Source organism: Rhinolophus ferrumequinum, chromosome 6 (assembly GCF_004115265.2).
Source record: "Rhinolophus ferrumequinum isolate MPI-CBG mRhiFer1 chromosome 6, mRhiFer1_v1.p, whole genome shotgun sequence".
Classification (NCBI taxonomy): domain Eukaryota; kingdom Metazoa; phylum Chordata; class Mammalia; order Chiroptera; family Rhinolophidae; genus Rhinolophus; species Rhinolophus ferrumequinum.
The window spans coordinates 26,988,368-27,013,419 of record NC_046289.1 but is presented as its reverse complement, the minus strand read 5'-3'; the positions used below and the strand labels follow the sequence as shown (position 1 = coordinate 27,013,419).

The 25,052-nt window shown below is 38.4% G+C and overlaps 1 protein-coding gene across 1 annotated transcript in view; it reads right to left on the bottom strand.

Annotated features, from left to right (window-relative positions):
• Positions 1-1,236: 1,236 nt before the first annotated feature.
• SYNJ2BP (synaptojanin 2 binding protein) overlaps positions 1,237-25,052 on the bottom strand; it is a 28,717-nt gene continuing 4,901 nt past the window's right edge. The window contains exons 2-4 of the mRNA XM_033107563.1: positions 12,390-12,526; positions 2,352-2,447; positions 1,237-1,582 (exon numbers count right to left, since the gene is read on the bottom strand). Of these exons, the coding sequence (XP_032963454.1) occupies positions 1,442-1,582; positions 2,352-2,447; positions 12,390-12,526 (374 nt within the window). The 3' untranslated portion in view covers positions 1,237-1,441. The remainder of the gene's footprint in view (positions 1,583-2,351; positions 2,448-12,389; positions 12,527-25,052) is intronic.

Sequence of the window (25,052 nt, the reverse complement as noted above, 5' to 3'; positions counted from 1 at the left end):
GTTTGTAGGATGCAAATAATTTTTTTTTGGGAAATGATTTTCTTGAAGCTAGAAAATTAGCCTTGGGAGCACCCATTAGTGCTTGAAAACCAACTTTCAATTCCCATCTCATTAATAATCTTAGTATTTCCTAGCACCCACTCATCTGTATCCTTCTTTCAAGGTTTCCCTATGAAACACCCACCAAACTTCCCTACCCCCTAAAACAAACAAAACTTTTTTCCCCCCTTTTCCGGCAAAATGATTTATTCATTAAAAGCCATAACCCCTAGGTAGAGGCTTTTCAAAAACACTAGCAATCCAAACCCTCTAAACTTAACTGAACCAGAAGCAAGGCTGATGTCATGCCCATCCCGCCAGGAAGCAGTTCCTTCTCTTGGATTCTACCTGATATTAGAACCCGAGAAGACCAGCAGACAGCCTTAGAGGGTTCAGGTGCCCCCTCGGAGGCACTGTCTTTTTTCTTTTTAGAGTATTTTCATTGGGTTGGTTTGGCCCCATCACTATAGTTTTGACCACAATCATTCCAGCTGATCCTTTCACAGGACATGAGGTAGCAAAAAAGTCACTAGGGTAAGATTTATTTATCTTTAAATCTCAAAGGTTTTTGAACAGATTGACTTGTGCAAAGCTGGATTATGGCATTTTACCTTAATTTCACCTTAGTATTATGAGAATAAGACTTCTAAGATTTTAAATTAGTTGCTTCGATTTTCTTTTTTTTTTCCCAATAACTCAGATGGGGCATCCTGTAAAGCTCACTGCCTCTTACTCCCACTATGTATCAAATACTTCAATTAAGATCATACCTTACATCATACTTTAAGATCATACCTCACAGAAACCTAGAAACCTGAATAGCCTTCTACATCTTTAATTCTCCATAAGGCATTACTATTATACTTTCATATATGCGTATGCGGGTATATATGTTTTTAAAAGAAGTAAAAATGCTCTCCTCATTATCTTTTGTTTGATACAGGCACCCAAATATACAGTTAGAAAGTAAATAAAGGCCACAAAAGCTTCCCAAGGAAGATCATTAAAAAGAAAAATCCTCTCTTCCTCTTATATCACACCACTGGCCTTTGAGGCATGCCAGCTAAGAAAACTGGTATCACCTGTGGTGATGGGAAGACTGGACCTTTCCCTCTTTGGGTTGTAGCTGAACTTCTACTGGCAGTCCTAGTAAAATGTATAACTGCTCATTTGTTCTAAGCAAGTCTTTTCTTCAGCTTTCCTTCAAACAATGCCTTTACTTTCCCATTAGAATACGAGGATTTGGAGATTTTGAACAGCAAGGTCTGGTTGGGAAGGAGTCTCTTTCAATCATGTGTTGGCTTGTGCAGAGAGAGGGAAAGATACGGAAGAATGGCAGGGGAGGAGGTGAGAGAAGGAAGAAATGTGTCTTCATCGGGAGCGCGGGAAGAAAGGATGCTTTTCAAAGTTGTTGCCGGTATCTCATGAAGGCCCAGGCCACTACCATGGTGAGGGCAAACACTGGCACCAGCACCATGGCTATGGGAATACCACTTGGTTCCCCTTCACCTCGAGGTCCTATAGGCCCATTCTGCACCTGTAGCTGGAAGAGAAAGAAAGTGTTAACTCTAGTGACAATGTGTGCTGACAACTGAAATGTTCAGCTGACACATTACCTGGGTCTGGAGTCTCTAGACCACCCAAAGCTGCAGACCCAAGCACCGTCTACCAGAGGGCATCCTGTCTGTTTGTCCTCAGTTGATAACATCAGTATCACCGATTCTTTGGAAACAAAGTAAGTCTGATGGGAAGCCATTTAACCTTACTGGGCTACTGACCTAAAGGGACCCCTGAAGGTAAGTCAGACAACCTCTCACTTTCTGTTTTTGTACTACCTCCACCAACCTATTGTGTATCAATCATATCAGGAAAAAGAAGATATGAGATGAAGCCTATTGATCCTACAGGAAACCTGGAAATTCTTGGGTGTGGCAGGGGACATCCATCTTCCTAGAAATGCTTACTTAGGAAGATTATCAGTCATGTTTCACGTTTCCTTCCCTACTTAAAAAAAAAAAAAAAATGATTCTGGTTGTACCTTTTCCCCCTTTATTTTACTTTGGTTGTCAAACTTGAACTTTAAGGCACATTATCCTGAAGCTAGGACCTGGGTTGCAAGCATACTGTTATGAATTTCCTTTAATGATCAGCAGAAGTCCCAGACGACCGCTTCTTATGCCAGACAAGCTCTTCAAAAGAATGGAAGTAAAAGGAAAAGAAGCCAAACACACCACGGAGGATTACGTGACAGGGTTTACTCCCAAGAAGATACAGAAGCCGGGAGCCAGGCTGCTGGCTGCAGAGACACCTACCCTGTGCTGCACTCTCAGCGACACGGCGTAGCCTGCGTTACGAAAGAGGTCTACAGCATCCTGATGCAGCAGGTTCTTTAGGTCTTGGCCATTCACCTGTCAAAAACAGCAAGGAAAAGTAGTAAGAGCTAGAACACGAACTCTCTTAAGTCCAAGATTTACACTCAGGTGACCAAACAAACAAACAAAAAAACCCCAAACTCCTACAGAGCAAATTCCAAGAGATAGCAGAATGGGTAAAGTCACTTAGAACCCCATGTAACTTTTTTCATTTTCAAAGCTATGTTTTCCTAGAACTGAGGTTCCGTGGGCTATTTGAAGAGCACCTGTTTTTTTCTTTCATCTTAGTAGCTCCTACAGCCCGTCTTGTTTTGCCACTTGGGCTATGCTTACTGTATTTGTAAGTCTTTCACAAGCATCAGCCTGGCTCCCTATAGCTGACATGGTCTGCTAGGTTTCTTCCTAATGCCTGACACTGCCAGCTTCAATTCTAGAAATGTAAGTCTGTGAAACTCACCCACAACTTATTTTGATGTGGTACAAAGCTACTAGACCATTCTATTGGTCTTGTTCTAGTGTGAACAATTTCCCTTGATTCCATCGATACTCCTATCCTCCTCAAGTTTCCTAAAAATCATTATTTCTGTGATGATACAAACTCCTAAAAAATGTTTCAGTGTAGATCAGGCTTAGAAGTGAGAGATGGGAAGGACTACTGGTATTAATATTAGATTGGTGCAAAAATAATTGCAGTTTAAAAGGTTAAAAAAAAATAATTGCAAAAACCGCAATTACTTTTGCACCAACCTAATACTTTTTAGTGTCAGGAGTAACACTGGCCACAAGTGCTATCTATCCTATGCTGCACTCAGTGACATGGCATAGCCCACTTTATGCGAGCTCTACTTATCTTTTACACATGGCAATGTCAGCAACAGCAGCAAGGACATCTAATATATTTATTTAGTAGGTTCTGTGCTATATGCTTTACATTATAAATTATGTAACTTAATTCTCACAATAATCTTATGAGGCAGACATTACTTTTATCTTGTTTTCACAGATGAAGAAACTGAATCTTAGCAAGGTTAGGTGATGTACCAAAAGGCATAGTATGTGTAGGAGCTACTAGGGTTAGGGTTTTTAAAATACCAGAAGGAAGATCCAAGTACCCTGCACTTTATTGTTCCTTGTGTACTATTTCTCCACCTTAACCCACCAACTATTCTCTGCTCAGCTGAAACTCAAGCAATTGACTTATTCAGCCTCTCGACTTCCTTGTCACAATCTTCCTTCTCCTACAGGCTCAGAATAGTCCTTATTCAATCTATCTCCTGCCAATATCCTTGTGAATTAATCTACCAACACTCTGGACTTATAGAATGTCTGCCTTCCCAAATTAAGTTTCCAGCTCTATCCATGTTAGTCATCAATTGGCGTAAGCCTTGGACTTCACCATTAGGCATGCTTCAGCTCCAATATCTCAAACTCTTAAAAACTAACCACAATTTCTACTCCCGTCACACTTCCGGTTCCTCTTCAGAGGAGCCTCTATCCCCATCAAAGCCTTTAAACTTTTTAGACTTTAATTGCATCCTTATCTATCTAGGAGTTCCTGTTATTATTTCTTTTTTTTTTTTTTACTGGAAGATCACTACGTTTTTGTTCTGCTTTTTTTTTCAATATTATTTTATATTAATTTCAGGTGTTCAGCATAATGGTTAGACATACTGTTGTTATTTCAACAAACACTTGGCAAACTATTAGAATTCCTTGTCTCCATGATCTTCTGCCATCTTTCCAGGTCTTCCTTGTTAGCACTGAATTTAATGTTCCTGGAGACAAATACACAATCACACTCTCCACCACAGAGCCATGCCAGCTGACTCCCGCTACATCCTCACAACCCTCCCACTCATCTGATGAACTCTCTAGTAAGGACCCAGTGGTAGCTGCTCCGGACCTTTCTACCAGCAAACCCCAACTTCCAATCCCATCTCTCCTCTCGGCAGATTTCTTTGCCTTATCTTTCTTGAGAATATTGAGAACTTCTTACAAAAATGCTCTCCATTTTCTCCCCCCACCTCAAAGTTTCTTGATAGCCTCTCACTGCTCCTTCCCCCTTGTTTCGGAGTTAGCTCTATTTCCTTTATCGAGGCTAAACCATCCACTAGTGCTCTACATCATATTCCTTCTAGTCTCCTTATAGACTTAAGTAGTCACTTACTCTTCTTGATTCCTTAATTATTATTACCCTCTGCTCCGTCGCAACTAAAATTATCCTCATCTATTAAGAAAACAATACAAATATTTCTTGGAATGCACCATCACCTCCTGCCCATCTTCTCTCCTCTCTCACTGCAAAACTTGTTGAAAGAACTGTTTGTACACACTGTCTCCACTTCCTCAGCATCCATTCACTCTTTATTCCCTTGTAATCTCATAATATATGAAGTGGGAGGGAAGAACATGCTGTCCCACAGGTCGCGGTAAATTCCAATCACCAAGTCCTATAGCCCTTTCCAGTCTCCAGACCATCTCCTCCCTTTTGCAGTTATCTCCTGTCCTAGCTTATGAATACATAGCTCTCTTAGTTCTTGAACTATTCCTATTCCTTTTTTTCTTCCTTCTTTCTTAAGTAAATATTCCTCAATGTTAGTTGTTCTTTGTTCTCTTTATCTTTTCTTCCACGGTGATTTTTCACAATTTCAACTGTAATCTGCAAGACAACTCTCAAATTTTTATCCCTACTTCTACTTCTGGATTTGCCATCCTCCTGGGTGCCTGTATTTGGATATTCTGCTAAACCCCGATTCAACATGTCCAAAGCCTCTTTATTTCTTCCCACAAAACCAGACTATTCCAACTTCCTTCTTATTGCCACTATCATTCCTTCAAACTAAAATTTTGATAATATTTTAAAACTCTTTCCACTCTGTCAATGTTCACATACAATATATTGCCAAACCCTGTAGTCTAACATAATGACTGTCCTCAGATGCTATGTTCCTTCTATTACCTCTCCCTTTAGGCTTTGGATACTTTTAGCTGAACTACTGTAATTCCCCCATTCTAACCTATTCAACACTATGTTTCCAGATCAATCTTCCCCAAGTATAATTCTGTTTATACCACTTTATGGCTCAAAAACAAAAACAAAAGTAGGAGCAGGGGAAGAAAGAGTGCATGCCTCATTTCTCATTCTGGTATGCAAAGTCCTCTAGGAAATGACTCAAACCTACCTTCCCAATTTAATCTTTCATTATTTCCTTTCATATATCCTATGCTCTAGCTAAATCACATAACTCACTGACCCTGTGATATAAAAAACATATATTCTTATTTTCATACTTGTGCTTAAGCTGTATCCGCCACCTGAATACACTTTCCTTTTAAAAAATTGTATTTATCTTCCAAGGTTGATCTTAAATAGGATGGGGTTTTTTTTGTTTTGTTTTTGTTGTTGTTGTTGTTGTTTTGATAGATATGCCACAGGGAAAGAAATCTAGGATCTCTCAACTGAGTCATTCTCAATGACTCAATTTTCTAGTTAATTCCTGGAGAAGAGGCGAGGCATGAGATTGCTGATTGTAGTAAGAATACTCACTTAACTAACCTAGCCCATGTGATAACTGTATTTCTCATTGTAGAGAAATAGGTACTTATTTTCTCTCAGACAAATAAGTTAATGATGCCGTCATGTCCATGGATGCCAAAATGTCATAGCTCAATATCAGAGCCAAGTTTCAAAGTAATGTGAATGCAAGTGGGAGAACTGAGTCACTAATAGGACATTCAATGGCAGGAATACTGAGTTCAAAATAATCTTTGCCATAGTAGTCAGTAGTAATTGCCAGCAATCACTGCGTATTTATTACGTCTGCAGCTGATACTCACTTTATATGCACTAACTTATTTAGTCTTCACAACAGTCATAGAAGTTAGGAGCCCCCAGTTTATAAGTGATAAAACTAGAGAGGCTATGCAACTTGTGCATGGGCATACAGAATGGAAGCAGCAAAGCCAAGATTCAAACTCAAGCCATCCAGCCCCAAAACCTTCACTTTCAAACACTAAATTATAGAAATTTTCATTGTAAGCTAGGATTTTATTTTGGTAACATACCACTATCCAACACTTTAATGCTGTAAATTAAATTTTTACTGATTTTGCAGTTTAATTTGTATATAATGTAACATTTAAAATTTTTAGAGTTGTATAAAAATATAAAGTGTTTATATGTTAACATTTTTACTCATTTGTATATATTGAAGTAGCATTAAAATAAAAAAAGCAATTTAGTTAACTGCCACTTCACTGACAAGGCCTTTCTAGAAAACTCCACTGGATGTGACTGATTTGCTTCTTTGAATCTCCATGCTACGTAACCATCTTAAAGCTCAAGCTGAACTCTGCCTGACACCATACCACTTTACATTCTACTGTAAATAACTTGGAGGGGTTGTATCTCAAGTCATCATTATGACCCCTATAATACCTGAATAGTGCTTTGAACAAGACGTGAGTATAATAAATGTCCCATGATTTCCTGAGGTTTGGTTGCAGAGTACACCATGCAACAACCTTAACTACACAAAGCCTGACGGACATATGCTCAGTATTACACAGAGCTGAAAGACCTGTACTCCATTGGCAGCTTCACCTGCCAATGACTAGTGTGTAATCTTGGTCCTCACCTGAGCCTCCTTCTGCTAACAGGGAAGAAAGACATTGGTGACATCAGGTAAGAAAAAAAGAAGATGCTATACAGGACACAGGCAAATTATGCCAATTATGCCTTTCAACCCTCCCAGTTAAGCCGAAAGGTATTCTAATATAAGAGGACTGTTACTCTAATTGCTTTTTAAAAAAAAAAAAAAAAATACAACCCAAACAAGAGGCCTTTTAGAAATGCAAAGGGAATTTCTTTTTTAAAGAAACATTTCTCACTTTGCCTCTTAAACCAGCCCTATAAAACAAATCATGATTCTTTCTCTCTTTACAATGTCATCTCTCCTCCAAAGCCAAATTTGCTCTCCAACATTTACCTCCTCTAAGCATTTTTACACATTCAGTTCATATTGACTAACCACCAAGTTCTGTAGCCTTCACCCCTAAATTTATGTGGAATCCACTCTTTATCACCATCTTTTTACTAACATAGACCAGAGGGTCTCAAAGTGTGGCCTCAAATCACCAGCATTAGCATTAACCTGGGAACTTGTTAAAAGTGAAAATTAATAGGCCCCATCCTAGCAATCTATGTTTTAACAAACAGTCCAGGTGATTCTGAAGTTTGAGTTAGCTCTAACCTAAACTGCCTGAAACAGTCTTCTACCTGGTCTCCATATCCAGCCTACTTACCCTATTTAATACATATTCTGTGCACCCACAGATTTCATCAATGATTTTCCATTTACTGGAGTAGTGATTTTTCAGATATGGGTCTGGTGACCCATTACAAAAGATAGTGACGTCAATCCAGTGGGTCAAGACCAATATTGAATTTTTTTAAAGTGAAATGAGAAGAAAACAAAACATGTCAGAAAGCATCACATATAGAAGAAATAAGTATTATTTTGTTAAACTGTTTCAAGTGTGTGTGTGTTGTGTGTGTGTACACATGTATTTCTTATTACAGGCCACAATTTAAAAGGTTTGAAAGACACTTGTCTACTGCAGTGCTTCTCTCACTTTATTCACACTTACCCAGGGATCCTGCTATAATGCAGGTCAGGGAAGGTTCCTGAGACTCGGCATTTCTAACAAGCTCCCAGGTAATGGCCAGATGGTCCTTAGACCTCATTTTCAGCTGCTAAACTTAGAAATCTTAGAACACTATTAAACTTACTACTTCAGCTTTCTTAACTTATGGCATAGTAAGTTTTATTGAACCTGAGATATGGCAAATTTGCCGTATGTTAGACAATTTTGCTGACTAAATGTTCAGAGAATTGGGATGGTTGTGTTCTAGTTAACTGATGGGGAAACATACAATTTTTTTGCCTTAACTATGGTTGTTAGCAGTCTTTAAAAATGAATTTCCTATTTCCTGCCTTAAGAAATGAGTAAACGAAGTTTAAATTCGTTTTTTTGATGATTACTAATTTTGAATTGCCTCAGGATAATCTAACATTATCTCAGGCTGATAATAGCGTTGCAAGAGCTCTAACTATAGGATAATATAAATGCAGACGTGTAAGATGTAGAGAAAGAATGGGTTCAATTTAATAAGCACTGATCAGATTACATTCTGGATATTTTCATTTTTAACCAAGATGCTGAAATGAACTGGAATTTTTTTTTGGGGGGGAGGGGTATCTTTTTTCATCAAAGTTGAAAGATGAAATAAAATTATCCAGTTCCAATTAATCAGGCCCAACCAAAAAAGTCAGTTATCCTATAATTCATTCACAGAGCAACTAATTTACTAGATGCTTACTCTGCCAGCTACAGGCCTTTGTGCTGGGAATACGGAGATGAGAAGACAAAGGCTCCTCCTTAGAGGTACACTGTCTAAAGGGGTCGGTATATTTCAATGTCTCTGCAGCTGATTGGATGAGGGTTTTGCCCATTGATATCTCAGCTAAGGGCAGAGTTAATTTTCCATAGCACCTGGCACAGTGCTCTGCAGGCCATCAAGTACAATAGTTGATAAATGTTGATGACTACTCAAGTCTTTCATTCACCAAGTTACTAATTGTATTTGAAGAGAATATTAAATGCAGCTGAGTAACAGCCCAATCTGTGCCACTTTTGTTATGTAAGGGGTTTGGTCAAAATGGAACGTTCATCTGTGCTGCATAATAACCAGCTCCCATCACCCTGAGCTTCATAAAAATGTATAGTGACCGAGGATGGATTATTCTTGACTATCCACCTCCCTTCATTTAGGCAGACATGTGGGAGAGATGAGAAAACTAGACAGTTTAGTTTTTCCCCCACCAAAATAAAATTTCCCCAGGTTCTCTGATAATCTATACAAATGTTGAACCATCTTCACCATCACACACAAAAAATGAACTTTGGGTGAGGAATCTCCAGCCCTCATCTCAACTTCAGGTCTGTTCTGCTATTGGTAATATCTGTTTTTGTTTCATGCTTATCAGATATAACAGGGCCTTAAATGTCATTTCCATTCATTAAAGAAATTTCTTTTCTTTTTTAGTTTAAATCATCCACCATGATTACAAAAAATTAAATTTCACTTTTGATGAGAAAGGGAAAACTGCATAATAAATCATGGAGTTATTTAATTTTAGAACTAGAAATTAAGACAAAACATGGGTATTTTGGGAAAAATGGGAAGATTACATTAATAGTAACAACTCCCAGGAAATCTAGATCACTTAGTGATACTTCTATTAGTTATCCAAAATGGGTCTATGCTAAGGAAGGGACATATTCTTAGTTTGATTATGTAGCAAAAGTTAAAAGAAAGAGTTGGGGCATATTTTAGAACATGGAAAAATTATCCATGTGAGGAGAATAGGAAAGCCCATAAAGAATAAATGGGAATATAGGCTAATCAATACTTTGGTATCATTTTACAGAGACTCCAAAGCCAATAATAAATGAATACTTAAGTACATAAAAGGGATAAAGTAAGCTAAAGCATGGACGTAACCATTTACTGCTTAATGCCTAACAAGTTCACTTAAGGGTAGAGAGGGAATAAGATGGTGAGTGAGGCAACAGAGGCACTATTTCTTTTTTTTTTTTTTTTTTTTTAACTACAAGGCAATTTTATTTTCTTTACCAAGAGCTCATTTTAACAGGGAGATGGCCATCCAGGAGACCTGAACACTGAGGAAAGTGTTTTTCGTTTTTCTCTTTTTTTTTTTTTTTTAAATTTATTTTTAATTTATTGGGGTGACAATTGTTAGCAGAATCACATAGATTTCAGTTGTGCAATTCTGTATCACATCATCCATAAATCACACCGTGTGTTCACCACCCAGAGTCAGCTCCCCTTCCATCACCATACACCCGATCCCCCTCACCCTCATCCCCCACCCCCCAACCCCCTTACGCTCTGGTAACCACCAAATTACGTTCCCCAGATTAATTTTCAAACCCCGTGGAGAGGCACTATTTCTTAAGGAATGAGATCTAGAAAGAATTTTGGAGCAAACTCTTGAAAGGGAAACTGGAGTCAATGAATGTAGTCCTAGATAGAATGGAGAGGATATGCTGAGCTTTTTCTCTTCTATACAAGAGATGCTCCAACTTTTTCTCTTTGTTTTTTTTTTCTATATATATCTGCCTTGCATTTTCTCCTCTTCTTTCACACGTCTTTTCCTTAATTGGCCAGAACATAAACTCGAATCACTCTTTGTAATGTGTTGTATATGTATTTGTAATATTTAATATCTTGTATAGGTCTTTGTAATATTTCTTGTATTTTGATAAAGTGAAATCCTCTTTGCTATAAATTTTAAGGTCAAGTGAGCTGAGTGTTTTTACACATCTACTTTTCTCTTCATTGACATTTATCTCCTACCCTTTTTGAAAACTTGAGTAACCTTCCAATAATTTCTTTCTCTAGGAGGCAATGAAGAAAGGCTCCTCATCTCAGCTTATGGCTAATAAATTCTCTTGCATTGAGGTTTGTGTCCTTTTCTGTCTAATTCTACCCTTCATAGAAATACTAATTTCAGTTTTTATATAAAACCTACATAAAATCTACTATTAATTCACCATGCAACTTTCTGTTTAGGATAACTAATCCTAGCTCCTCATTTACTTTTTAGGAGGCAGTATAGTATGTTAAGAGTACAGGTTCCAAATTCAGACAGACCAAAGTTTTTAGTCCTCTGCCACTTACAGCTTATGTGACTTTGGCAAGCTGCTTGACCTTACCAAGCCTCAGCTTCCTTTGCTGTAAAATAAGCACAATAATTGTACCCACCTTACAGTTACTACAATATTAAATAAGTTTAAAGTTCTCAGCACATTGCTTAGCATACAGTGCACAAAAACTTCTAACCATTCTCATTTTCCCGTAATCTACCTTTAACCAAAGCTGTTTGAATATGGCTCTCATCTTAACCCCTATACTTTTCAAGTCCCTCTTATGTCAAAATATTAGGCTGCATAGTTTCTAACTACACGCCATATCTTATTTTAACAACCCATTCTCAAGTTTTCCTTAACGTACCACTCAGGATGATTTCATGTTTTTAGAATGTCTTTCTCCTGGGAGCTATAGGAAATAATCTGCTTTTTAACTTCTACATATCCTTAGAAATAAAAGGTAGATTATCACTGCCTCTATGTCAACAGATTAATAGGGGTCTAGAAGCTTACTGGACTGAAAAGAGGCAAAATGGTCAGTGAGAAGGACTAAAGTGGATCAGCCAAGCTTGCTGAGCTTCCCTGAACGACTAACTTGTCAATTTGTTAAATATATAGTGAGCACTGTGCTAGAATGTGAAAGGTTAGAAAACGATCTGGTTTTTGCCCTTGAGGAACTTCCAGAAAATAAAATGAATGCTTACCGTGTAGTAAGGGTATTACTAGGTACATTAGCAGTGTGACATGGGAGCACAGTGGACAGACTGCATTCCAATTTTTATCTTAATAATGGGTAAAAAAGGGCTCTAAGTCTAAAGAGAAAACTTAATTCCTACCTTCCTTTTTTTGCCACTTTTGGAGTAAAGGAAGACATATTAGTGTTTTCATCGACAAAAAGGAGGTGATAAAAGTGTTAACAGAAGAATGACAAAAATTGTGGATTTTAAGTGCCTCCCCTGACCTACCAGTCCCTCAGCCTTCCCTGTTTCATGGTTTTGAACTTGGGTAAGTAGCTTCACATTCTGGACTTAATTTGCTTTGTCTATCAAGTGAGGTAGTATCCTCCATACTCTACGGGAGGGATGGAAAAGGTGAATGATCAAGGTCCCTCCCGCTGAATTCTAGAATTTGTAATTTCCAGAACCAAAAAGGCAGGCAGGAATCTTCCCAAGGAAGGGCGAGGAGTAGGAACGAGGGTCTAGGGAGCAAGGGACAGTGTGGGAGGCCGAAGCCAGTTCTCACCGAGAGGATCTTATCACCCTCCTGGAGCCGCCCATCCAGGGCCGCAGCTCCGTTCTCTTTGATGCGACTGACGTAGATGCCACTGTCATTGGAGACATCCTGCTGGTCTGTCCCACCGACGATGTTGAAGCCCAGCCCTGAGAAAATCGGGGAGGAGGTGTGAAGGAGACGGGGTGAAGAGAAAGAAAGGGATCTGAGCAGAGGAGGAGGAAGAGAGAGGAAAGGCCTGGTGGAGAGGGGAGACTAGTGAGTCAGTCTGTGATGCAGCTGGTGAACAGTCATGGCAAGGTCAGTGAGTACTATCGCCAACAGAGGTCAAGAGCACCTAGAGATGCCCTCTCAGACCAGGTAGAACTAGAAATACAAACACAGTGATCATCATGGTTTGTCGAGTGTAACAAGAAACAGCTATACTGACTCAGTGAAAGAACAGTGATTCCTGTCAGGTGTGCTTCTGCTCACATTTGATTCTGATTCTGTTGGTGCCATTAAGGGACCCAATAGTTCTTGCCTGTTATTCAGGTAAGAGGGTTAGCTGTGTTCATGAGAAGAAGCCATGCTTTTAAGTAATTGGCAAATGTACCATTCCTAATTTAGTGGGCGAGAGATTCCTAACCAAACCTTCCCCTCCACACTTCTCCAAACCTTTGGGAGAATTTGTGTATGTGGTGTTTTGGAAGAAATGGTCGTGCGAGTTTCATTTATTTTTTCTAATTTGAGTTGAGGGGGCAGTAGTGTAGGTGTTGGCAGGAAACCTGGGAAATGGAAAGGGTAACTAACTGATGCTTCATAGTAGGACTAAATCACCAAATTCAATCTTCCTTACTTTTCTACCTCAAGTGCAAACAACCACATACTTGGGTACAGTGATTGCCAAATTTTACTTATGGTAGAAAACTGACTGTTCAATGATTAGCAACTCCCCATTTCCTCTTCTCCCTAGCTCCTGGCAACTACCATTCTATTTTTCTCCTCTAGGAGTGACTATTTTAAGTGGGCATAAAATTTCAGTTATACAAGATTAGTTAAGTTCTAGGGATCTGATGTACGACATTGTGCCTATAGATAAGAAAGTGTACTGTTCACTTAAAATCTGTTAAGAGAGTAAATATCGTTTAGGTGTTCTTACCATAATAAAATTAAATTAAAAAAGAAAACTGACTACCAAAGTACTATTTCCATGGACCAACAACTAAGTTGTGGGAAGAATTTCACGTCACTAAAACCATTGTTATAAAGAGATTTTACCTATGCATTAAAAAGAAAGGGGGAAAAAAGGAACTTCTCTAGGGTTTTCTTTATGTCAGTTACCGTAGAATTCAGAGCCACAGTGCAGAGAAAAAAAGACAGCTTCAAAACAATTAAAAAACAAAAATCTGGTAGCACAACTGGAAGGAACAGCCATAATCACTAGACTAATACTGGTTTCAATAGAAAACATACTTACAGAGACATTTGGACTTTCTAAAAGTTCTCCCCATTAGTGGGCTGAAAGCTTACACGAAAAGCTCATAGTATTAATACAAGCACTAGCAAAGCAATCTGTGTTTTAAGGAAACTCATGGCTAAAGAGAGAAGCAGCAGGAGACATTTAACTTAAATAGCATACATTGTGCACTGTATGGTAGAGTAGGGTATGAAAAATTTAAGTTACTAAATAGTTTCTCTTAGAACACTTAATTTGTATTATAGTGGGTGGGAGGTTTTGGAAAGGGGATGGTGGGTAGTTATTTGAGATAAGATGGAAAGCTAGATGGAGCCTGATTATGGAAGCTTCTGAAATGACTTCAAAAGTGTGACAGGTTTGAGCAAAGTGGCTGAGGCCAACCAGCCTCTTTCAATACTGGAATGAACTATTTGGAGAAAATCTTTCAATGAAATCCAACATCCTCACCAAACACTACAGCTGCCCCTGGGATCTTGGGTAGGAAGCATGTGTTCAGCAGTTGAATGTAATATATTAGTTAAAAGAGGAAAGATTTTGCTACTGGTTATTTAAACCTACAGAACAGTGTCTAAAAAAGAAGAGTAGAACAAATCTTATTGAAATTTTCTAGAAGCAAATGCACTCTACTTCCCTGAGAAATCACATTACATAGGCATTTTTATAACCTATTGCTACTTCAGATGTAAATGACCCACACCACGTAACATAGGAACACCTGGACTGACGTGAAATCTCTTTCTTCAGCCAGAACATTTATAGAACCGAACTCACTTATGATTCAAAGCATTGCTGTAATAAACAGTAATCACCAAGGCACTGAGTGAGCAGCATTACCAACTCAAACCTGGGCCCTACGGTTACCTACATAATCCCCAGTTCATTCGTTCATTTAAAAATTACTGATCATTTACTATGTGTCAGGGACTGTGTTATGATCTGAGAAAGGCATAAAGCTAAACAGGACATCCCCTGCTTTAACCATGAACAAAAATTTACCCTTTTCCCTGTCCCTTTCGAATTTTGCCGAAGCACGCTGAAGTCAGAAGATCTGGTCATAATTTACGAGATATGTGGACTAAAACAAGTCAGTGTACCTCTGATCCTCAGCTTCCTTTTCTGTAACATAAGGGTTACAAATGCTGCCCACTCTACCCCAGAAGGTAATTGTTAGGGTCCAATTACATAAAATCTGAAAAAATTTGTATAAACTACATGGTGGTTGCTATTATTGAGTAGCTGCACTACGAGTCGTTGCCAATAAACTAGTAGTACCTACTACAGCCGCAAACCAGACAGTTTGATGGGAAAAGGATAACTACACAGTGTAAGTGTGAAAAGTCCTGAAATATAGGAAGACAGAGAGATTAAAAAGTCTGTCCATCTATTAATAGGACAAGACTGAACCGGACTTCAAATTTATTGAACTTAAGTATGTCTATAAACTGTGACCCAGACATCCACCCTCATGAGTAGTTTCTAGCAAGTGTGGTATTTAAAATAAGCAGCAATCAGTCAAGCACATGCACCATCAGCTGCAACAGATGTCGGATGGAAACAACCAGAAGCAGAAGGGCTATCCCAGTACATATCCGCTAATTATGGGTTGTGCTCTAGGACATTCCATGAACAGGTTGGACCACATATCCTGGTTTGTCTGGGAGTCTTGATATACCCTTGTTGTCCCTGTGTAATCAAAATATTCCTTTTCAATTTCAAAAGCATCTCAGTTTGGACCAATGTGATTATCCTATTTATAAACGGTAATGTAAAAATGTTAACTGCAGTACATTTTGTCATAGTGTGGATATAATGGTAATTCAGGCATCCATTCTTTGGGGGATAAATAAAACATAGTTGAAAGTTAGAAGCACTGAAAAATCATGTGTAAAATAAAGTTTTAAAATGTAACATTGATATTAATTGCACGGTATCTTCTTATAAATTAAAACCCAGACACACAAAACAATATTACCTATTTACAAAAATGCATGCATATTTAAGGACATGTAAAGACACATTAGAATGGGTAACTATGGGGGTAGGATACAGGATGAGGAATGAAGGGTAAAAATAAAACCAGAAAGGGACTTGGCATGTCCTGATGATGACAATGTGTTACAGAGCGAAAGAATGTAATTCATTCCTCAGCATCTATAATCTAAAAGGGATTGAGGAGAGAGGACAAAGAAAAAGACCTGGATTCAACAGGCTTTTTAAAAAATAAATTTTAAAATGTGGTGTGAACCAAAATATCTAAAACAGTCACTAATATCAGGGGACCCAAAAAATGGAGTCGGCAGTTAAGAAAGTGGGGCCTCTGCAGCCTATGTGCATCCTGTGCCTCAGTTCTCAGATCTGCTATGAAGCGCTAAAGCTGTTGCTAAACTCAGCTCAAGGCTAAGTCATAAACATCCTGCAACAACTGCCACATGGACACATAGGGACTTTACCTCTTTTTGGTAGTTTTTGCCTCCCTTGTTTGCATACTGGAACTAACCTAGCCTATAATCCTTCATTTGCATGAAAGAATTACATTTTGTGGTTTTTGCCCTTATGAACTCTGCCTTTCTTTGTTCTCCCCGAGCACAATTTAGGTTGCCACCTATGTATCCCGAGTTGCAGCTTCTTTTGCTCATATAAATACTTTTTATTCTTTATTAGTCTAAAATTAACTTGGTTTATAGTGGAAAGATTGAAATGGGTTGCTTAGTTTCTAATTTAGAAGAGAAGTCTAAATACACGAAAAGTAAAGATGACACCTCCTTCTCCGTAGTACTGGGAAAGAAAGAAAGTGAGCCTAGTTTAAGAGCTTTGGAATGTTTAAACAAGAAATGCCTTCTTGTGGACTCATCCTGTCTCCAGGCCTGGACCTCGGGCTTGTTTATGAATAAGAGCAGTAGAAACACCTAAGATTTACCGAGCATTAAATATGTACCAGGTACTATGCTATGTACTTGACATCATTATCTCAGCATTAAATATGTACCAGGTACTATGCTATGTACTTGACATCATTATCTCAGCATTAAATATGTACCAGGTACTATGCTATGTACTTGACATCAATATCTCATTTAATCTTCTCAACAAACATATGAAGTGATTATTGCTCATATTTTAGGGATGAATTTAAAAGGTGAGGCATAAAGAGATTAGGTCACAGTTAGCTCTTCGCGCAAAGCCAAGACACTAGGTCAGGATGTTTGATTCCAAAGTGTGAGTTTTAAACCACTTTGCTATACCATGTCTTTGTAAAAAACATGAACAACTAACTGATTGAGGAAAAAAAGTCTGCAAAGCACTGCTGGGTATCGTGGGTGTCCATTTGTCTTTGGGCTGGCTCTGAATAAGTAATGTTGGGATAATGGCTGTAAAACAGCCCCTAAGGGTAGGTAATCTATTCCAAAGGAAGAATTGGGTCATTCTGTCACCTTAGTCAGGGTCCCTAGTGCTTACTTTCAGGCCAGAGAAGGAACAACCCTTCATTTCATTCAGATTTTTGTTTATTAAGTCTAAAAGTTATAAAATAAAAGACCAGCGTTCAACAATCTGTTATTCTGGAAATAATTCTGGACATAAATGAAACAAAACAGTCAATTAACATCAATGATGATAGCTACTTGTTGAGTTACAAACACCAGATCGACAGACACCTTGTTTTCCCCCTACCTACTTGCAGGCTTTTTCTGTCCCAAGATAATCTTACTAATTTCCCCTAGACAGCAATCCAACTCTACTGGACACACAATCCACTATTTATTTAATTATTTTGTGATAAAATAAACATACATAACATAAAAATCAAACTGTATTGGACACACACTCAATTTGTTTAGCGGTAAAACATATGTAACATAAAATTTAACATTTTAATCATTTTTAAGTATGTGACATTAATTCAGTGGCATTAAGCACATTCATAATGTTGCGCAATCATCACCACTACACATATTCAGAACCTTTATCATACCAAACAAAAATTCTGTACCCATTAAAGAATAACTCCTCACTCCTCCTTGCCCCAGCCCCTAGTAACCTCTGTTACACTTTCTGTTTCTATGAGTTTGTCTGCTCTATGTACCTCATATAAGTGGAATCATACAATATTGGTTCTTTTGTATCTTGCTTATTTCACTTTGCATAATGTCTTCCAGGTTCACCCTTGTTGTAATGTATCAGAATTATTTCATTCCTTTTAAAGGCTGAATAATATTCCATTGTAAGTATATACCACATTTTATTTATCTAGTCATCTGTCAGTGCACATCTGATTGTTTCCATTTTGGCTATTGTGAATAATGCTGCTATAACATTGGTGTACAAGTAACTGCTTGAGTTCCTGCTTTCAAGTCTGTGGGGTAAGTGTCTCAGAATTGAATTGCTGGATCATACGGTAACTCTATCTAACAATTTAAGGAACTGCACACACTGTTGAGGAACTGTTTTCCACAGCAGGTGCACCATTTTACATTCCAACAAGCAATGTCCAGGGTTCCAATTTCTCCACATCCTCACATTTATTTTTACCTTTTGTCTTTTGGATTTTTTTGGATAATACGCGTACTTATTCTAATGGATGTGAAGTGGTATCTCACTGTGGTTTTGATTTGCATTTCCCTAAGGCTTGTGATATTGAACTCATCTTTTCATGAGCTTACTGACTATTTGAATACCTTCTTTGGAGAAATTTATATTCAAGTCCATTGCTTATTTTTAAATTGGCTTTGTAGTTGTTGAGTTGTAAACGTTCTTTATACATTCTGTATAGTAGTCCATTATCAGATAAATGATTTGCAAATATATTCTCCCATGCTGTGGATTATCTTTAAGTCTCTTTATAGTAGCTTTTGATGCACAAAACATTTAATTTTGCTAAAACCCAACTTAATTTTCTTTTGTGGCATGTGCATTTGGTGTCATATCTAAGAAATCATTACCAAATCCAGTGTCATGAAAAAATTTTCCATCTTTTCTTCTAAGAGTTTTACAGTTTTAGCTCTTACGTTTAGGTATTGGATGCATTTTTAACTTCTGTCTATGATGCAGGGCAAGGATCCAACTTCATTCTTTTGCATGTGGATATCCAGTTTTCCCAACACCGTTTGTTCAAAAGATTGTCCTTTCCCCCACCCTTGTCAGAAATCTGGTTTTGGAATCAGGGTAATAATGGTGGCCTTGTAAAATGAGGTTGGGAGCCATCCCTCCTCTTGAATTTTTTGGAATAGTTTGAGAAAGACAGGTGTTAATTTTTCTTTGAATGTTTGGTAAAATTCACCTATGACGCCATTCAGTCCAGATTTTTGTTTGTTGGAACTTTTTTGATCACCGATTTGATTTTGTTAGTAGTTAATAGGTCTGTTCAGATTTCCTATTTCTTCTTGATTCAGTCTTGGAAGATTGTATGTTTCTAGGAATTTATTGATTTCTTCCAGATTGTCCAATTTGTTGTCATATAACTGTTTGTAGTATTTTCTTATAATCCTTTGTACTTCTGTGGTGTCAGTTGTCTCTTCTCTTTCGTTTCTGATTTTATTTATTTGGGTACTCTCTCTTTTTTTCTTGATGAGTCTGGTTAAAGGTTTATCAATTTTGTTTATCTTTTCAAAGAACCAACTCTCTTGGTTTCATTGATTTTTGTATTTTTTTTTTTACTCTATTTCATTTATTTCCATTCTGATCTTTATTAATTCCTTCCTTCTCCTCACTTTGGATTTTCTTTGTTGTTCTTTTTCTAGTTCTTTTTTTTTTTTTTTTTAGGTGTAAGGTTAGATTGTACATTTGAGATTTTTCTTGTTTCTTGAGGTAGGCCTGTATTGCTATGTATTTCCCTCATAGGGCTGCTTTTACTGTTTCATAGATTTTGACTCATTGTGTTTCCATTTTCATTTGTCTCAAGGTATCTTTTGATTCCTCCCTTGATTTCATTAACCCATTCACTGTTTAGTAGTATGTTACTTAGCCCCCATTTGTCATGTTTTTCATTTCTCTTGTAACTGATTTCTAGTTTCATATCATTGTGGTCAGAGAACAGGCTTGATATGGCTTCAAACTTCTTAAATTTATTGAGACCTGTTTTGTGGCCTAACATGTGGTCTATCCTGGAAAATGTTCCACATGCACTTGAACATACATTCTATTACTTTGGGGTGAAATGCTCTAAAAAGATCAATTAAATACATCTGGTCTAATGTGTCATTTAAGGTCACTGTTTCCTTGTTGATTTTCTGTCTGGACGATATATCCATTGTTGTCAATGGGTTGCTAATGTCCCCTACTATACCTGTATTACTGTTGATCCCTCCCTTTATGTCCATCAGTATTTCTTTTATATATTTAGGTGTTCTTATGTTGGGTGTATGAATGTTTACAAGGATTATATCCTGTTGTTAGAGTGATCACTTTATCATTATGAAATGTCCTTGTCTTTTATTATAACTTCTGTTTTAAAGTCTATTTTGTGATATATGTATTGCTACCCCAACTTTTTTTTCATTTCCATTTCCATTTGCATGAAATATCTTTTTCCATCCCTTTACTTTCAGTCTGTGTTTATCTTTATATCTAAAATGGGTCTACTTTCGATGTGAAGTAGACATCATATATATGGGTCTTGTTTTCTTATCCATTGCACTACCCTATGTCTTTTGATTGGAGCATTTAATCCATTAAAAATGGTATTGATAGGTATGTAGTTATTGCCATTTTATTATTCATATTTATTCCCCCCCATGCCCCCAATTCTTAAGAAAGTCCCTTTAACATTTCTTGTAATACTGGTTTGGTGGTGATGAACTCCTTTAGCTTTTTCTTCTCTGGGAAGCTCCCTATCTCACCTTCAATTTTAAATGATACCCTTGCTGGGCAGTCTTGGTTTGAGGTTCTTGCTTTCCATCACTTCAAATATTGTGTAACAATCCCTTCTGGCCTGCAAAGTTTGAGAAATCAGCTGACAGTCTTTTGAGAACTCCCTTGTAGGTAACTCACTGCCTTTCTCTTGCTACTTTTAAGATTCGCTCTTTGACGTCAATCTTTACCCTTTTAATTATGATGTGTCTTGGTGTGGGCCACTTTGGGTTCATCTTGTTTGGGACTCTCTGCACTTTCTGGACTTGTACATTTGCAAGGTTAAGGAAGTTTTCAGTCACTATTTCTTCAAATAGGTTCTCAATCCCTTGCTCTTTCTCTTCTCTCTGGTACTCCAATGACCCGAATGTTTTACAGTTGATGTTCCGAAGGTCCCTTAAACTAGCCTCATTTTTTGGGTTTTCTTTTTTGCTGTTCCAATTGGGTATTTTCCTACTACCTTGCTTTCCAAATCACTGATTCGAACCTCTGCTTCATGTAATCTGCTGTTGATTCCTTCTAAGGTATCCTTCATTTCAGTTATTCTATTCATTTCTGACTGGTTCATTTTTATGGTTTCTATGTCCTTTTTCATGCTTACTGTCTCGTTGTTGAAGTTCTTTCTAAGTTCATTGACCATCCTTTTAATAAGTGTTTTGAACTCTGTATCTAGTAGATTGCATGCCTCCATTTCGTTTAGTTCTTTTTCTGGAGTTTTCTCCTGTTCTTTCATTTCTTTTTCTGCTCATTTTGGCTGCCTCTCTGTTTGTTTCTATGTATCAGGTAGATCTGCTATGTCTCCCAGTCTTGGCAGGATAGTCTTGTGTAGTAGGTGTCTGTGGGGTGCAATGGTGTAGTCTCTCTTTTATCACCTGAGCCAGGTACTCCAGGAGTGTCCCTTGTGTGGATTGTGTGTGCCCTCCTGTTATAGTTGAGTCTTGATTGCTATTGGTACATCAGTGTGTCGGACTGACCCTCAGGGTGACTGGCTGTGAGGATTGGCCACAACCACAGCCTACAAGCTGCTTGCAGGGCTGGCCCTACAGAGTGGTATTCACCCTAGCAGGCTCTGGTGCCTGCTGAGACCACCTTTGGGTGTGCCACTTGTGGGGCTCATTGGGTGTTTTGCTGTGGTTTGAACCTAGCCACCGGTCGTGTTGGTTCTGGGGCCTCTTGGGAGGAGCTCCCCTGTAGGCCAAGGTCAGCTGCTGCCTGTGACCAGCCCGGGGCTACCTGGTAGGAGCTACAAACTGATCTGAGGTTAGCAGCTTCCTGTTCCAGACCTGAAGGAGCATGGGAGAGGCCACTCTGTGAACTGGGGCTGGTTGCCACCAGTGCCTAGGTTGGGGCAACTCAGCAAAAGGCACAGGGCACCCCGAGGCCTGCTGCTGCCTGCTGACTACCCTTAAGGCTCAGCCACTGAAAGAGCCTACGTCAGTATTCCAGTTGGGTGAGGTGCAGTCTCAGAGAGTCATCAGGGTGGCATGAGTGGCGTTCATCCAGTTAGTTCAGATTCAGATATGGTGCCAATGCCAAGCCTGGAGCCATTCAGTAAGAAGGACATGCCACACTGAGGCTAGTCACCCACCATTGAAAGAGCCTCCAGTGGTGGGTGAGCTGGATGGGGCAGGGCCTCAGGGAGTACTCAAGGTGGCTCAAGTGGTATTCACCAGGCTAATGCAAACTCAGATTTGGCTGTTTGGGGAGTGGGTTCTGCATAGGAATATGGCACCCACCCGCCGGCTGTGTGGGAGGAAGGTTCAACACATGGACAACAGCAGCTATCCTTCCAGCCCTCGACCTGCAGCCACACAACTGAGTTTCTCCCTGTATGTCCCTCTTGCCCCCTGAGCTGCTGTCCTTTGGCTGCAGCCCAGGATGAGTGCCTGCGAGTCTGTGTGTGGGCCCTTTAAGAGAATGCCAGGGTTTCCAGCAGCCTTCTGTATCACCTGGTCAAACAAAATCCCTGTGGATTTTCATAGCCAGATGATGTGGGGGCTTTTCTTCCCAGTACTGGTGCTCTGGGCTGGGGAGCCCAGTATGGAGTTTACATCCATTGCTTCTCTGCAGCTGAGATATCCCCCCTGATTTTCAACCGACACATGGCTGTGGGGTCACCCTCTTTTGCATCTCTGCCCCTCCTACCAGTTTCGATGGGGCGTCTTCTTTATATCCTTAGTTATAAGACTTCCGTTTGGCTAGTTTTCAGATGATTCTCCAGGTTGATTGTTCTATAATTTAGTTGTAATTTTAATGTGGCCATGGGAGGAGTTTAGCAGTGTTTACCTACTCTGCCATCTTCACCAGACTGCCTCTATCTAAGCACTTTAATCAACTGAGTTATCTTTTGGTAAAATGATTAGAACAGTGCCTGGTACAGTCAACAAAATAAAAGTATTTGTATAACAAAACACAATTTAAGTTTTACGACTCTATGAGTAGGTTCTATTAATACTCTCATTTTATAGCTTAAAAAAAAATGAGGCATAGAGAAGTTAGGTAGCTTGCCCAAGGTCACAGCACTAGTCACTGAGGCATACTGGCTCTTAATCACTAGGCTCTGCTGCTCACTGCAATATATTAAAATTCAATTCTCTTTTGTACCCACAGTGCTTAGCACAGAAACTTGCCCTACATTCATTGCTCAATAAATATGTATGGATTGAGAGAATGACTGAATGAGTCAAATGAGTGACTCCAGAGGTTAACTGACTCGGCATCTTTTCACCCAAAACTATTTATTCTCTGGAGAAAATCTCTGGTCCAAACATGAAATATGTCACTTGTCATTTGTTACCTCTCCCAAAAGACAGTAACAAATATACATTAACAAATATACCAAGGCAGAAAGAGGGAAAATATTTCACCTCAAAGGAACAGAAAGACAATGCAACAATAAAAAAGAAAATGTATTATGACCATGGTCAGTCCCTCACCATCTCAGTGCTTCATCTGATGAGGGCAACAAAGAATATGGCCTACCAAAGATGTTTCAGGCAGTGCCTGCCAGGATGTGTACCAGGGCTCTTACTATTGTTTCTAAACTTCTCTTTCAAATATCTAGGTAGGCATTCTTATTTTTTCATTCCAGAATAAGCCCTTATTCAAGCACTGAAGGTAAATGCCTGGTCTCTACTAATACATGTCTTCTTTTGAAATGTTTCAATCTCTTCATTTGTGTCTCATATTACAATCTTTACCCCCTTCGTTGCCCTTTTTTTCAACTTTCTTTTACTCTGCTGCTTCTTGCCCAACATACAGTAAACAATACCTTGTAGTAGGCATGAAGATATGCCTTCATTTTGTACAAGGGGAGAATGACATTATCTAATTTGTTTCCCAAACAGTTCCTAAAGGCATTTAGTATTTTATTAGGTCTTTTTTGCCTGAAATAGTCCACTGAGTCTGACTCTGTAAGGAACACAACATAGCTTATAAAGGTCCATAGCTCTTTTACTATTCTGCCTCTTAAAGGTACTTAACACATATCATAATTGCCCTCCTATTGGACTACAACATTCTTAAAAATAAGGATCATTTCTCATTTTTTATTCTAGTATCCATGATTCCTAATCATAGTATAGGCACAAAGTAAACATTAAATGAGTATTTATGAAGCTTCCCTTCATTTTTGAGTCTCCTGAAACCAACAGTTTGTTCTCAGGTTATAGTCTAAGTATAAATTTCTTTCCTCAATAAATAATTTTTCATTTATTCAAATATCGTCTTTGGCTACTTTGCTGCCTAGTCACGTGGCTTTATAAAATGTCTCTACCGATGAATATCTATCAGCTTGCCTTTCTATTTCTTCAGAGTAATTCCTAGATATTTTACACTTTACAGTTATTCTTAAGGATTGTCTTGAAAAAAACCTTAATGAGACTGATCTTTGAAGCAATATTTAGAGACTTGTACCATATACTCTTCTCACTGGGGTTTTCCATCTATTCTATTTCCTTGTTTCTGGTATTTTTAGTTTCCTATTCATTATTACACATTATGTCCAAACTCATTCTTTCACTCTTAAATTGTATTTAGTAGAGAACCTTGTTTATGATTTTTTGAAAGCTGAAAACGGATGTTACTAGTTTTCTTTACTTAACAACATGCCTAGTCATTTCATAAACATTTGCTGAACACGTTGTGTCATGTACCAGGCAAGGTGTTAGGAAAACAAGAGATGAAATACATATCCTTTGACTCAAAAGAGCTCATAATAGAGGGAAGAGACACAAGTCAGGAAGCAAATATAAAAATAAACACTAAGATAGGAATATGCACAGAGCCCTCTGGTAGCAAAAGGAGAAAAAAAATTTCTTTGATGGTTGAGAACCTCGATTTTTAAGTCACACAGACAGACCTGGATCCAGTTC